The 13,809-nt window shown below is 46.2% G+C and overlaps 1 protein-coding gene across 4 annotated transcripts in view; it reads left to right on the top strand.

Annotated features, from left to right (window-relative positions):
- The window catches only part of SPTBN1 (spectrin beta, non-erythrocytic 1), a 200,540-nt gene that overhangs the window by 152,818 nt on the left and 33,913 nt on the right, over positions 1-13,809 (top strand). For all 4 annotated transcript variants that reach the window (XM_086701103.1, XM_086701105.1, XM_086701106.1 and 1 more), the window contains 6 exons: positions 771-924; positions 1,603-2,473; positions 2,573-2,710; positions 3,750-4,506; positions 5,342-5,544; positions 10,524-10,614. In XM_086701103.1, the coding sequence (XP_086557229.1) occupies positions 771-924; positions 1,603-2,473; positions 2,573-2,710; positions 3,750-4,506; positions 5,342-5,544; positions 10,524-10,614 (2,214 nt within the window). The remainder of the gene's footprint in view (positions 1-770; positions 925-1,602; positions 2,474-2,572; positions 2,711-3,749; positions 4,507-5,341; positions 5,545-10,523; positions 10,615-13,809) is intronic.

Raw genomic sequence — 13,809 nt, 5'->3', positions numbered from 1 at the left:
AAATGTTCATAAAATCTAACAGGGATATGCTTTTCATTTTATAAATCGTGTTGTACATTATAGTTCAGATTTGGGGCCAGAGATTTCCCTCAGAAGTAGGAGTGAAGTGGAAGTTCCATCTGGAGGGGAGGTCTCATGAGGCCCCCAAGTTGAGCTGATGGAAGAAAAGAAGAAAATGGTAATGGATTCGAACTTAAACCAAAGAAATTGCTCAGGCCCTTCTAAGCATGAAGCTGCCTGACTCTGTGTTTGTTTGGTTAAAGGTGTGGTTTGTAAGCTTTCAACTAGATTGTTCTCCCATTGATGATAGAAGTATCTCAGAGGCATAACAGTAAGCTTTTAACTGAGGCAGACATCCATTTGAGAGGTCCACAACTTCTGGGAGATTTCTTTAAACTTTGAAGTGAAATAACTCTGTGACCTTTATCTCTTATCTTTTTGGATAGAGTCTTCGAGCCCCAGGTTACCTGCCATACCGCTTTCCACCACTCCCTTTTTTTCTATTCTGTTCTTAGTGTAGTTGTGACCTGCTTATTCCAGGGTAAATCACCTTTAGTTTATCATGTCTGTCCTGATGAAAGCTTCTGGGTTAGTTTGATTTTGCTCCGAATTGCTTGTCTTTCTGCTCCGAATTGCTTGTCCTTCTCCCCTTGAGATGCAGGGAGGGAGGGTGTAGCATGGTTGCTGGCTCTCGGCATGTCCAAAGATTATAAGACACTGAAGTCAAGATTGTGTGCATTGATGTCCTCTCTGTTTTCTCTGGCACGCAGGTGCTATTACTGTCTCAAGACTATGGCAAGCACTTGCTTGGTGTGGAAGACCTGTTACAGAAGCACGCCCTGGTTGAAGCGGACATTGGCATCCAGGCAGAGCGAGTGAGAGGCGTCAATGCCTCTGCCCAGAAGTTCGCAACAGACGGGGAAGGTGAGGATGGACTGTTGCAGACATTACTTCTTCATCACCAGAGATCCATTTTTATAGAAGTAGATAAGTGGTGTGTGCCAGCAGGGACACTGTCCCTCCAGTAACTGGAGTTACTGTGCCATTGTAGGTTCCCAGTGGGTTTGTCTGCTATCACATCATGGGTACACAAGATGCAGTGGGGTAGCCTAATGGACACTTTATTTAACTCTGTCTGGCTTTTCTGAAACGGACAGGTGTTTTCCTTAAATACCCAAGTGCTCCTTGGTTTTTAATGGTGATATTTGGCAATCAGAGTTGACCTAGACCACACTTGATTCATACCAACACCCTGGTGTGGCTGTTTAAGCATCTCATGGCTTTTTCACATCTGGTTGTACATATCCTTGTTGAGAGGATGTTTGGAAAGATTTGGTTGTGTTCCTTATATTTGCAAAACAATTAAATGTAGCTGCCCTTTTTCTTATAATTTATGTGCCTTTTTTGGTTCATAAGTAATGACTTTGCACTTGGGCCAAAAAATGACACTTCTCATTGCCCCTGCCTCATAATCTGGCTCTGCAGTGAGAATGGAACTGGTAATCTCATGGTGAGAGAATGGGTATAGCTCACTGCCTGCGAACGAACAGGGACCTCTGCTAAACTGTCATACTCCCACATTCCTTCCTTGACATTAAACAGGTTACAAGCCCTGTGACCCTCAGGTGATCCGAGACCGCGTGGCCCACATGGAGTTCTGTTACCAAGAACTCTGCCAGCTGGCAGCCGAACGCCGGGCTCGACTGGAAGAGTCCCGTCGCCTCTGGAAGTTCTTCTGGGAGATGGCAGAAGAGGAGGGCTGGATACGAGAGAAGGAGAAGATCCTGTCCTCCGACGATTATGGGAAGGACCTGACCAGCGTCATGCGCTTGCTCAGCAAGCACCGGGCATTCGAGGATGAGATGAGCGGCCGCAGTGGCCATTTCGAGCAGGCCATCAAAGAAGGTGAAGACATGATCGCGGAGGAGCACTTTGGGTCAGAGAAGATCCGAGAGCGGATCCTTTACATCCGGGAGCAGTGGGCCAACCTGGAGCAGCTCTCGGCCATCCGGAAGAAGCGCCTGGAGGAGGCCTCGCTGCTACACCAGTTCCAGGCAGACGCCGACGACATTGACGCGTGGATGCTGGACATCCTCAAGATTGTCTCCAGCAATGACGTGGGCCATGACGAGTACTCCACGCAGTCTCTGGTCAAGAAACACAAGGACGTGGCAGAGGAGATCGCCAACTATAGGCCCACCATCGACACGCTGCACGAGCAGGCCAGCGCCCTCCCCCAGGAGCATGCCGAGTCTCCAGATGTGAGGGGCCGGCTGTCAGGCATCGAGGAACGGTACAAGGAGGTGGCAGAGCTGACGCGGCTGAGGAAGCAGGCACTGCAGGACACCCTGGCCTTGTACAAGATGTTCAGTGAGGCTGATGCCTGTGAGCTCTGGATCGACGAGAAGGAGCAGTGGCTCAACAACATGCAGATCCCAGAAAAACTGGAGGACCTGGAAGTCATCCAGCACAGGTGAGTGCAAGAGCTGCCAGCAGTGCTGAGGCCACCACCCGCCCCCCATCACCACTTGTGACCAAGAGGGTGACCTACCCTGTTCAATTGCTTTTCCAGATTTGAGAGCCTTGAGCCTGAAATGAACAACCAGGCTTCCCGGGTCGCAGTGGTGAACCAGATTGCACGACAGCTCATGCACAGTGGCCACCCAAGTGAGAAGGAGATCAAAGCCCAGCAGGACAAACTCAACACAAGGTGAGCGTGCAGCCAGCAGTGTGTGAGGCCAGGGAGGGCAAGGTCACTTGCTGAGACTTGCTGTCAGGAATTTCCTACAAAGGTTCACTGATACTGTGGCACTGATGTCACAGCATTGGCATGTGCCTTACAACATCCCCTAGTTTTGCAAGAAGTATCTTTTGGGGTGGTGTCATACAAGGCAGCCTAGCCCCTAGCATCAGAAGTCAAGATGTTAAGGTGAGGCCTGTGCCAAGAGTGGAGCGCCACAGTGTCAAGGTGGCACCTCTACTGTCCCTTTTAAAAATTTTTTTTTTTTCAACGTTTATTTATTTTTGGGACAGAGAGAGACAGAGCATGAACGGGGGAGGGTCAGAGAGAGAGGGAGACACAGAATCGGAAACAGGCTCCAGGCTCTGAGCCATCAGCCCAGAGCCTGACGCGGGGCTCGAACTCACGGACCGCGAGATCGTGACCTGGCTGAAGTCGGACGCTTAACCGACTGCGCCACCCAGGCGCCCCTCTACTGTCCCTTTTAATCTTAATCTTTCTGGGACAGGGTTTTAGCATGTTTTAGACCTAATTGGTCAGTGAAAGTCCTGATTATCAAGTTAGACCTTTGTTCCCTTGTCATCTTTCTGTTGCATAAACACATTTGACTAGGTTGTGGTGGCCTTGGCTCTGAAGGTATCTGTCAGGTTTTGGGTTTGGAAAATGTTCATTAGCTGCAGTTCAGAGGTGAGTAAAATGCACATGGCAGAAATGCAGTTACAGAAAAGTAACTGACTCTTTGGGGGACAGATGTGCTGCTGTCACAGCTCCATTGGAGCTCTTTGAACAAGTGCCTCTCATGACTGGCTTTTTTCAGATTATATTGTGTCCCTGAGCTGTTTTGATAATATTTGGTATCCATATACAGAGTGAGATGATTTTCCAAAAAGCATGTATTCCTAGAAGAGATTGAGAGAGGAAATGACCACTGCAGTTAATGTGACTGTCCAGCCGTGGGCTGTCAGCCTGTCTCTTACATGACTCTCTCTCCATGGCCTTGCACTCACAGGTGGAGTCAGTTCCGAGAGCTGGTCGACAGGAAGAAGGACGCTCTTCTCTCTGCCCTGAGCATACAGAACTACCACCTTGAGTGCAATGAAACCAAATCCTGGATTCGAGAAAAGACAAAGGTCATCGAGTCCACCCAGGACCTGGGCAACGACCTGGCCGGCGTCATGGCCCTGCAGCGCAAGCTGACCGGCATGGAGCGGGACCTGGTGGCCATCGAGGCAAAGCTGAGCGACCTGCAGAAAGAGGCGGAGAAGCTCGAGTCCGAGCACCCCGACCAGGCTCAGGCCATCCTGTCTCGGCTGGCCGAGATCAGCGACGTGTGGGAGGAGATGAAGACAACCCTGAAAAACCGCGAGGCCTCCCTGGGAGAGGCCAGCAAGCTGCAGCAGTTCCTGCGGGATCTGGACGACTTCCAGTCCTGGCTCTCCCGGACCCAGACGGCCATCGCCTCTGAGGACATGCCCAACACCCTGACTGAGGCAGAGAAGCTCCTCACGCAGCATGAGAACATCAAAAACGAGATCGACAACTATGAGGAGGACTACCAGAAGATGAGGGACATGGGCGAGATGGTCACCCAGGGACAGACCGACGCCCAGTACATGTTTCTGCGGCAGCGGCTGCAGGCCCTGGACACCGGGTGGAACGAGCTGCACAAAATGTGGGAGAACAGGCAGAATCTCCTGTCCCAGTCACATGCCTACCAGCAGTTCCTTAGGGACACGAAGCAGGCCGAGGCCTTCCTTAACAACCAGGTACCTCTCCTCACTGCCTTTGCTTCCTTCCTTTCAGAGCAGGCCGCTGCTTCAAAGCATCCCTGTGTGGAGGCAGAAGGGTATCTGAGAGGCTCTTTTCCCCGACTTCTAAAGTGTTGAAAGCCATCACAGTGTAGGGGATGGGAGCTGCGGGTCCCTGCGGGAGCTCCTCATCTGCAGAGTCCTCTTCTGTTTCAGCTGCTTCTGAGGGTCTGTTACATTCATAGTATGTCCTCATGGTATCACGTCAATTGGCGATATTCTGTGAGAGAGCAATCCAGTTTGACAGTTTGAAAGGTGCGGTGAGGGATTTTTTTGTTTGATTGGTTTTTTTATTTGTTTGCTTGAGTTTTTTGTTTTTTGTTTTTTTTTCATGGAGGAGTAAATGGTTCTGTCTTCCTTGCTCTAGTATAAGAGGGACTTTGAGTCAGAAACAGCTGAAGATGGTGGCCAACATCAGGGTTGTTAATCTCTCTTTTTAAGAGAGCGTTTGAAGAGTATGTCACTGTTGCCTTCATGAGCATATGAGAGGACCCTGGTGGCTGATGCACAAAGCTTTGGTTACTGTCCTCACTCACTTTAGAGAAAAATTTAGCACATGGAACCACTTAAGGAAATTTAGTTCCTTATGGTGTCCCACTAGGTATTTTCCCCTCCCAACTTCTGTTTTTTTCTGATTCAGTAGATTATTTTATTTAAGAATAATGAAGCAAGTGTAATGAAGTATGTTACACAAAAACCCAGGATATGGGAAACAGTGCTCTCATTATTCTCAAAATGAGTTGTATTTCATATTTCATCCTGCTGTGATTTTGGTTTTCTCTCTTTGAAAAAGGAGTATGTTTTGGCTCATACTGAAATGCCTACCACCTTGGAAGGAGCTGAAGCAGCTATTAAAAAACAAGAGGACTTCATGACCACCATGGATGCCAATGAGGAGAAGATCAATGCTGTCGTGGAGACAGGCCGGAGGCTGGTGAGCGATGGAAACATCAACTCAGATCGCATCCAGGAGAAGGTGGACTCCATTGATGACAGGTACAGTGTTCCAAGGTTCCTGAGGGAGTCTGGCACCCTAGGACTCTCTAGCCTCTGAATCACTGGCCAGACATCCTTGGGACTGTGGGTATAAATTTCCCAGTGAGTGAAGTATGGGCAGCTGGCAAAATTTAATCTATCAGAAAATCTCCCTACCTCACAGAAAATCAGTGAGCAGTTGCATGGCTACCTGGCACTGTGGTTCTTATGGTCAAGCATGTGCAGGTGTCCACAAAAGAAAAGAAGCTGTGAGAAGCCAAACTAATACTAAATCAAAGGGTTGTAAGAGCCCTCATGATGCCGAGTAGCAGTTGGATATGAGCCATGCCCTTGGAGAGTTGATGTATAGCCTGTCACCTGGTGGGACTCTGAGAGCCACATTTCCCCAGCTAAGCCCATGTTCACCTTCATCCACACAGGACTCCTCTGAAGCCTTTCGGAGGGAGTAGCGAGGGAGGGCGAGGTTTCCTTGTCCTACCTACCTGGCACAGCCACAAAGGAGTGTTATCAGGCCCTTCTCAGAAAATTGGCTTGGATAATACCTTGATAGGATTTTTTTTTTTTTCTGATGAGAGAAAAGCCCCTTTCCTCTTCTGCCAAGACATCTCCAAGATTGGATGCTCTTCTTTAATTTTTATTTGTTTACTCATTTATTTGGAGTTCTGTAAGATTTTTCTCCCTGACTGAGGGCCAACGCGCTCTGTTTGTAACTTAATTCTTACCCTGCCTTGGTGGTTACTAAAGTGCGAGGTCAGGGCAGATCAAGATCTGGATGTACCAGCACAGGCCGGTTCTCGTCTGGCCCATCTGCTGCCTAGCCTCTGTTCCAGTCAGTCTTCCGTGGTCCCGGTTTGGGTTGGATTTTTAAGGGCTCATCGTGAAACCGATGTCATCAAGAAGCAAGTTCTTCCTCAAGGCTTCTTTTCTGACTTTCAAGTGCAGTGAAAAGGAAGAACTTGCTGAGAGCGTTTCCTTGCTTACCATGTCCAAGAGCATCTCCTGAGACCCTGGGCCAGATTAATGTTTTACCATATGGGTTGAAAGGGGAAATTACTCCCTCCCCATGACGATTCAGCTTTTGGCTTTAGCACTTCCAGTCTGTCTCTTTCACTGATTCAGAGCCTGAACCATATATTCTGAGGGTGCTACTGTTGAATAAGGTATGACATACATTAATTATAATTTTGTGTCTGTTGCTTTTTAAGTAGCTACAAAAAAAGGGGAAAAATCCCTCCACCAAACCCTTGAGTGAGTGTGAAAAATAAAAATTAGGCCAGGTGTTCTTAACTTAGAGAAAAAGAATTTATTTCCTTTCTTCCTAATGTTAAGTCTCCAGTTATTTTGTAAATATAATACCTCATGTTCATCTGTATCAGATGCACACAGCTGGTTTCCTGAAGGCGGGCTTGGCCGTTAGGGACACGTGCTTCGAGGCAGACGTGCAGCCGCCTTGTAGTTTCCTGCATGTATTTATACGTCCCCTGGTGCTGCAGCTGTGAGGGGTTGTTGGAAGCAGGTGACGTTGTCAATGGAGAATCCTGTGTATGACAGAACTTTTCAGCAGCAGTCGGTTTAACCTTCCTTTTGCCCTTGATTTGGAACCTGAGCTCCAGGGGTTCCAAAGCCTTCTTAGGATTCCTGTCTTGAGGATGAATGGAGGGATGTGAGTGGCTCAGTTGGTTAAGCATCTGACTCTTGAGCTCAGTTCAGGGTCATGAGTTCAAGTCCTCTGTTGGGGTCCACATGGAGCAAGGAGCCTACTTAAAAAAAAAAAAAAAAACACAAGAAATGGGAAATACTGTCCATAAACATAAGAAAGATGGATGCGGGAAGGGTCTTTCCATTGATCTGCCCTCAGGAGGTCTACGCTGTCCTCAGCTGATGTTAAATGAATTCTGGTTTCACTTTAATATCCCCAGAGGCCTCAAGATCAGAAACTGACCTCAGAGGATACTTGTCTGTTACCAAAATACACAAATATGTGAATTCCAGGTGCTATGGGGACGCAAGCTAAGTATAAATATCTAAATCTTCATATCTCATCCCCTGTCCAGAAACTTTCTGATGCTGTTGTGAAGCTATTTTCATAAAATGCGAAAGTCATTATAATGTGCTTATGTTCCGGAAATCTTGTCGATTACCACTGAGTTTGTTGAAATGAAAAAGTACCAGAACAAAGACACTGGCTCCTAACAGATGTGGGTGGGGTACAAGTGACCTTTAAAGTGCTCATGGCTGGTTGGAAAGTAGCCTGCTGTCCAAACCCGCCCCAGGGGTGTGACTGGGTGAGCTTCCTGGCTCCAAGGAAGTTCCAGACACATTGCAGTACTGGGTGAGCAAGAAAATGGGATCTAGCTTCATAAAGCCAGACCCTATCTCAATGGGAAAAGAAGCTTACATATTACCCGTCTGTTGTACTCAGGCACCTGCGGTTCTTTACTTTTTATAAGAACCAGAGTTAGACCCAGCATCCGCCTCAGAGGATGAAGGAGCTTCTGAGTCCTATTATAGGGATAGGAGGTGAGAGATGGAAACAAAGCAAGAGATTTAACCTTGCCCCAAACAAAAAGTACCCTTAGGACTATGGAAAACTATAGCCAAGTTTTAGATGGTCCTTTCCTATAGTTAAATTGATGATCCAGCCTTGAAAGGCCTTCTCTGAACGCCTTTGGTTACCACTGGTGAGCAGTGAAGCCACACTGACTTCTCTTGAGGGTTCTCTGAGTCAGCAACCATGTCCACTGCCCGTGTAACTGTTTTTTACAATGAGAAGCATATCCCTCCGAAGCCATCATCCTGTCCTCTCGTAGATTTGTGTCATTTGGACACGGGGCCCTAAGTCACCATTTGGCTTTTCTCTTCTCCCTGGTCCCACTAGAAGAGAAAGACTGGCCGGACAGAAGTCTGCTGTATGTGTGTGACTTGAATATGTAAGATACATTCAGGATTCTGTCTGGTTGTTTCTGTCTCGGTGAGTCTTCTCAGTGTTTGAAGTTATTTTTATTTCCACTATTGCCTTGAGCTTCAAGGATGCATGTCCTGCTATAGCTGCCAGTTTCTGGTTCCTCCTTGCTTTCTGAGCACTTGGGTGTGACACTGTGGAAAGGACTAGGATCCTTATTCAAGGCCTCTGAGTAAAGGCTGGACCTCCTGGGTTTTGTGCCTGACTCCAACTCAAATTAACCTTCCTCCTGAAGGATTGGCTTTATATTCTTAAAACTCCCTACAAATAGTGCCTGAAATTTGAGGTTTGGGAATTTAAAAAACTTTTTTTGGACATTCCTTCCCTACCCGTTTTTAAACACCTAATTCCTTTAGCCCAAATACACTAACAGTCTTTAAATGATTTTTTTTTTTTTTAATTTTTGGTATCCGAGAAAGGATATCACTGCAGTTAAGAGGATTTGGCCTTTATTTTTTGTTATGAAAACAACAGAATGTTAAAAATGTTGGGAGAGAAGCTACAGCCATGAATCTCACCTCTAGCACCTGCCATTTCAGTTTCTGCTTTCTAATTGTGCCACTGAACATGCATACACTTTCCATTGAGCATTATTTAAGAAGTATTTTTCTATTTTTGCACTTTACCTAAGTGATTAAACATACTAAGACCCCTGTTTCTGAAGCTATAAAACCCCTTTCAACTAAAAATAAAAAATTAGAAAGTCATTTTATGTAACTAGCATATACCTGGCAGCATTACTTCGGCTCATATCATTCCAGTTGTTCTGTAGTCACTGGCGCCTGTAGGAGCTGAGAGCCCTTCCTTCCGTTCCCCAGGCACGTGGTAGCGGCAGTGTTGCCACGGTTCCTTGTTCCACCAGCACTCACTGAGAGCTTGTGTGACTCACGGCATGGCTGTATGATCTTTCTTGCTCCCAAGGAGGGTTCTTGAAAGTCAGTCAGCAGCTAGTGCTCCCTGAGCTGCTCTTTCTGGGCATCATAGAGAATCAGGTCGTGGTCTTCCTCCTCCTTCCATGGGGGCCGAACCAGAGAGACCTTGCCCAGGCAAATGCAGCAGGAGATGACTTTGAGAATCAGAATGGAAACCCAGCATCCTCATCTCCCCCAGTTAATGTCCTTCACTGGCTGGCTGGCTGGCTGGGCTTAGGTTCCTCGGGAATATCAGGGAAGCCGTATTAGAATGACACTGCTTGATTCTTGGTGTGCTGTGGCTCCCCTGTTGCCGCAGAACTGTGTCAAGGCCATCCTTCTCCTGGCACTCCCAGTATTCACATGGCTGTTCTTCACCGTCTCTGGTGAGCCTAAGCCACCGGGCACATGAGGGAAGTCTGCTGATAAGTTCTGGAGCCTCATCGGTGTGTGCGAAGTGTGGGCATTCAGGGTGGGGAGTGAGCACACCATTTCCCTTGCTGTTCACCAAGTTCAGCAGCTCCTACCAATTTTGCTTAAGGTTTTGTGCTTTAGCTGCATTAAACCTTGGTTACCCTTACCTGTTAATAAAGTGGGATTTAGTAGATAAATAATCTTACAGGTCTCAAAATTTTCATTCTTGGTTAATTGTCATTTGGAGGGAGTTTTTCTCAGGATGACAGAATATTTATTTAGGAGACGTTAATTTAAAGCCGGTTGTATGGTTGTCTATAATTTCTTAGTCCAGTGTCTTAAAGGTAAGTTTCAGAATTTCCTTCAGTGCCCCAAATGGAGATTTGTACACAGTACATGATCAGATTTTCCCCCAGCACCAGATTAGGAAGCATTGGACTTATATGGTTCATTTGACAGCCTCTTCTGCCTGTTTTGTGGCTTGGACAGTATTTTGGTCTCTCGTACCGTGGCTTACTCATTTGGAGGATGCTAAATTCTCTCGTTTATCTTGCCTTTTTGACATAATTAAAACCGTACAGGCATACCGCTGTCGTCATAGAAACCCAGGAAAGACATTGAGTTGTAAAATCAGTATTTCAAGATTCTCTGTCTCCTTTTTTAAAAGTTATTTTTGTTATTATTATAAACAGACATAGGAAGAATCGCGAGGCAGCCAGCGAGCTTCTGATGCGTTTGAAGGACAACCGGGATCTTCAGAAATTCCTGCAAGATTGTCAGGAGGTATGCCTCCCTTCCTTGCTTCTGAGGAGATCCAGAGCACTTAACAGAAGAGCCCTTGAATTATAAAATTAATCAAGGCCCAGAAATTCATTGTTTCCTCCTGGGGCAGTGTGGCAGTTCTCATCAGTTCTCCAGCCTGCAAGCTACCACTTAGAATAACTAGATTCTTCTAATCTAGAATAGTCCAGAACTCTGCTATCCATGACAGTGGACCCTAGCCACACATGGGGCTATTTCTTTTGTACATATCAAGGTGTAGCTCTTCTGTCTTCTATCACATCTATTAGCCAACTGTGATTAGCAGCTGCCACGTTGGACAGTGCAGATCTAGAACATTTCAGTTGTCGAAGGCAGTGACACCCTAGGATATTCTGTATTGTAAATGCATTTACTGCCGTGTTTTAACTATTTAAAGTAATACACGCTTACTGGTATGGAAGGAAAGAACTAAGGAGTACTGGAACTGGCTATCTAGGTAAAAAGCAAATATTTAAAAAATACAGACTGAGTTTCTTACTCACTGAAGACTTTGAAATAACCATCTTTCAAGCTCCTTGAATACATGTCTAACATGCCAAGAGCAGCACTCCTGATTTCAAACTTGTGAGTTTTAACATGTGGTATTAATCTGATGATTCTCATACTATTTCATGCTCCCCTGATATGTGCACAAACAAACTTGGAAAGCTAAAGTTAGCCAGAAAAATGCAGTCTCTCTCCAAGCTAATTGGAGAAAAGCATCTGGCTGCCTTCACATGTGTGAGTTCAGGAGCACATTGCATTTTTTCTCTCTGCCGGAGAATAACAGTGAGACTCTATTCTCTCTGGTTTATTAGGTTAAATCCACTCGGAGGCAGAAATGGGATGAAGAATATCCAAGAGAAACTGCAGGGGCCTTGGGGGAAGGGTATCGGAGGGTGTGGGGATGGGATCGGGTCGTGTGCAAAGAATGTGACTGAAATCATCACAACACCTTGCATGCAAATGTGTGGCTGTGTGTTAGAAGTAATACAGCCCTAATAGCAGTCGCGTTAGATTGTGTGTGACAGAAGCGATCCTTCATATCCATTCAGCTGCTGTCTTACTCTGAATCTTGCAATATGCTCCAGCAGCTAAACCTTCAGAAGGAAAGCCCCTAAACTGTGTAGCTTAGGGTCTTTCAGTTTTCTGTGCCACTCTGATGAATCTAGGTCTCTGGGGGATTTGCCTGGAGCCAGACAAGCAGAAAACAGGAATGCCTCTTCAAGTGGCACCCAAGCATTAATAACCCATTTGGATAGGATGCTTATTTAAAGAGGTATTTGTGTCCCTGGACAGGACATAGAGGAGAGTAATGGGATCTGAAGTTAGCTGTATTGGGCCACATGTTGTGCCATAGTGAATACCAAGTGACTCTTTCTCATTGGAGGGGTCAGGAGATGTCCGTAGCCTGGGCTGTGCCTTCCACACATTGGAGGTCCCTGTATTATCCCTTGATGTTTCCCTTGTAGTACCATTGATGACTCATTTTAACCTCAGCCCATATAGGGGGAAGCAGGGAGCCAGTAGGATTCAATACTCTTGCTTAAAAGGCAAGTTTAATGAGATGAAAGTTATGAACCTCAGCATGGTGAAACCTAGGTTAAATTTGGGAACAAGAATGCTGGAAAATGAGCAGGAGGTGAGGAGACGAGAGGAACCCTTGAAAGAAATCCATTTGGAGTTTCCCTATTTTCCATTTACACATGTGTGGATTCATAAGTAGAAACATGGGAAAAGTAAGTGGGTAAAATAATAGTCCTTCCCAGTAGAATCACAGGAAATGGTCTTACTAGGTCATTAGAGCTTTGTTAGCACTTGTTCTAAATTAGCACCCTTGGTTACAAGTAGTTCACTCCTTAACATGCACCAGTGACTGCTAGGCATGCCTCAAGGGCTCAGTCCTAGTGGGATTTCCCCTATGTGCAGAAAGGTTTTGGCTGCGTTCTTACATCCTGGGAATGATGTGCAGGTCTCTTTGTGACTGCTCTGCTGAGTCTTCCTGTTTTAGCCTTTCTTTCTAGCCTCATTAAGTTACTACAACTCAGGTTGCTTGGGTGGCTTGGTAGGTTAGGTGTCCAACTCTTGATTTTGGCTCAGGTCATGATGGTTCATGATATTGAGCCTCTCATTGGGCTGTGTGCTGACAGCAGGGAGCCTGCTTGGGATTTTCTGTCTCCCTCTCTTTGCCTCTTCCCCACTCACATGCACGCTCTCATCCACACTCACTTTCTCTCTCTCTCTCTCTCTCTCTCTCTCTCTCTCTCTCTCTCTCAAAATAAATAAACGTTAAAAAAAAAAAGTACATCTAGGGGTGTCTGGGTGGCTCAGTTGGTTGATCATCTGACTCAATTTCGATTCAGGTCATGATCCCAGGGTCGTGGGATTGAGCCCTACATTGGGCTCTGAGCTAAGCATAGAGCTTAAGATTCTGTCTCACTGTCCCCCCCTCTCCTCCCCTTTGCGCTCTCTCTCTCTCTCTCTAAAAATAAATAATAAAAAGTTAGTATAACCATAGATGCTGGGGGTGGGGGGTGCAATCCCTCCCACATCAGCATGTACAGTTTCTGTGTAGTGACAGAATTTAGGGCAGGTTTGGGGACTCCAAAACCCTGGTGTAGAAGTGCAAGCAAAGCATTGGTATGTAGTTTTCTTTGGCCGTGAGCTCTGCATCATTCAGCATCATTAAAATACGTACGTTTTAAGCCAGGATCTCTGAGAATGGAGTTTGTGTATGGACTAGCTTTGCATTTGAAAATCTACCTTCTATGCTTCTAGAAACTTAGAGAGCACCCAGAGGTCAGAATTAGTACCATTGCTGGCTACTGGTATCATCCAAGTCTAGGGAATCCAAGTTGTCCCTGTCGTAGTCCCTTCCTTGTAGTGCCTTGGCTGGAGCAGGCAGGAGTTGTGAGATCTGCCTTGGTTGCCACTCCCATTAACCACTGCCTAGATGGGGAAATTTATTGCAGGGGCTCCCCTATCCCCAGCTGTAGATGGGGATATAAAGAACATCATAATTTTTGTAGCATTATTTTGATGTGTATTCCTGGAAAATGATTTAGAAGTTACTGCTTTTCTGTTTTATTCTCTCATACCATAACTCCTGTTTTCAGAAATTGATGTGTTTTTTTAAGAGGGCAGTAAAGCTAGACTCATGTGGCACCAGGGATAGCA

Source organism: Puma concolor, chromosome A3 (assembly GCF_028749965.1).
Source record: "Puma concolor isolate L17-30 chromosome A3, mPumCon1.1.hap2, whole genome shotgun sequence".
Lineage (NCBI taxonomy): Eukaryota > Metazoa > Chordata > Mammalia > Carnivora > Felidae > Puma > Puma concolor.
Note: the sequence above shows the minus strand (reverse complement) of the source record. Positions and strands in the feature narration are given on the sequence as shown.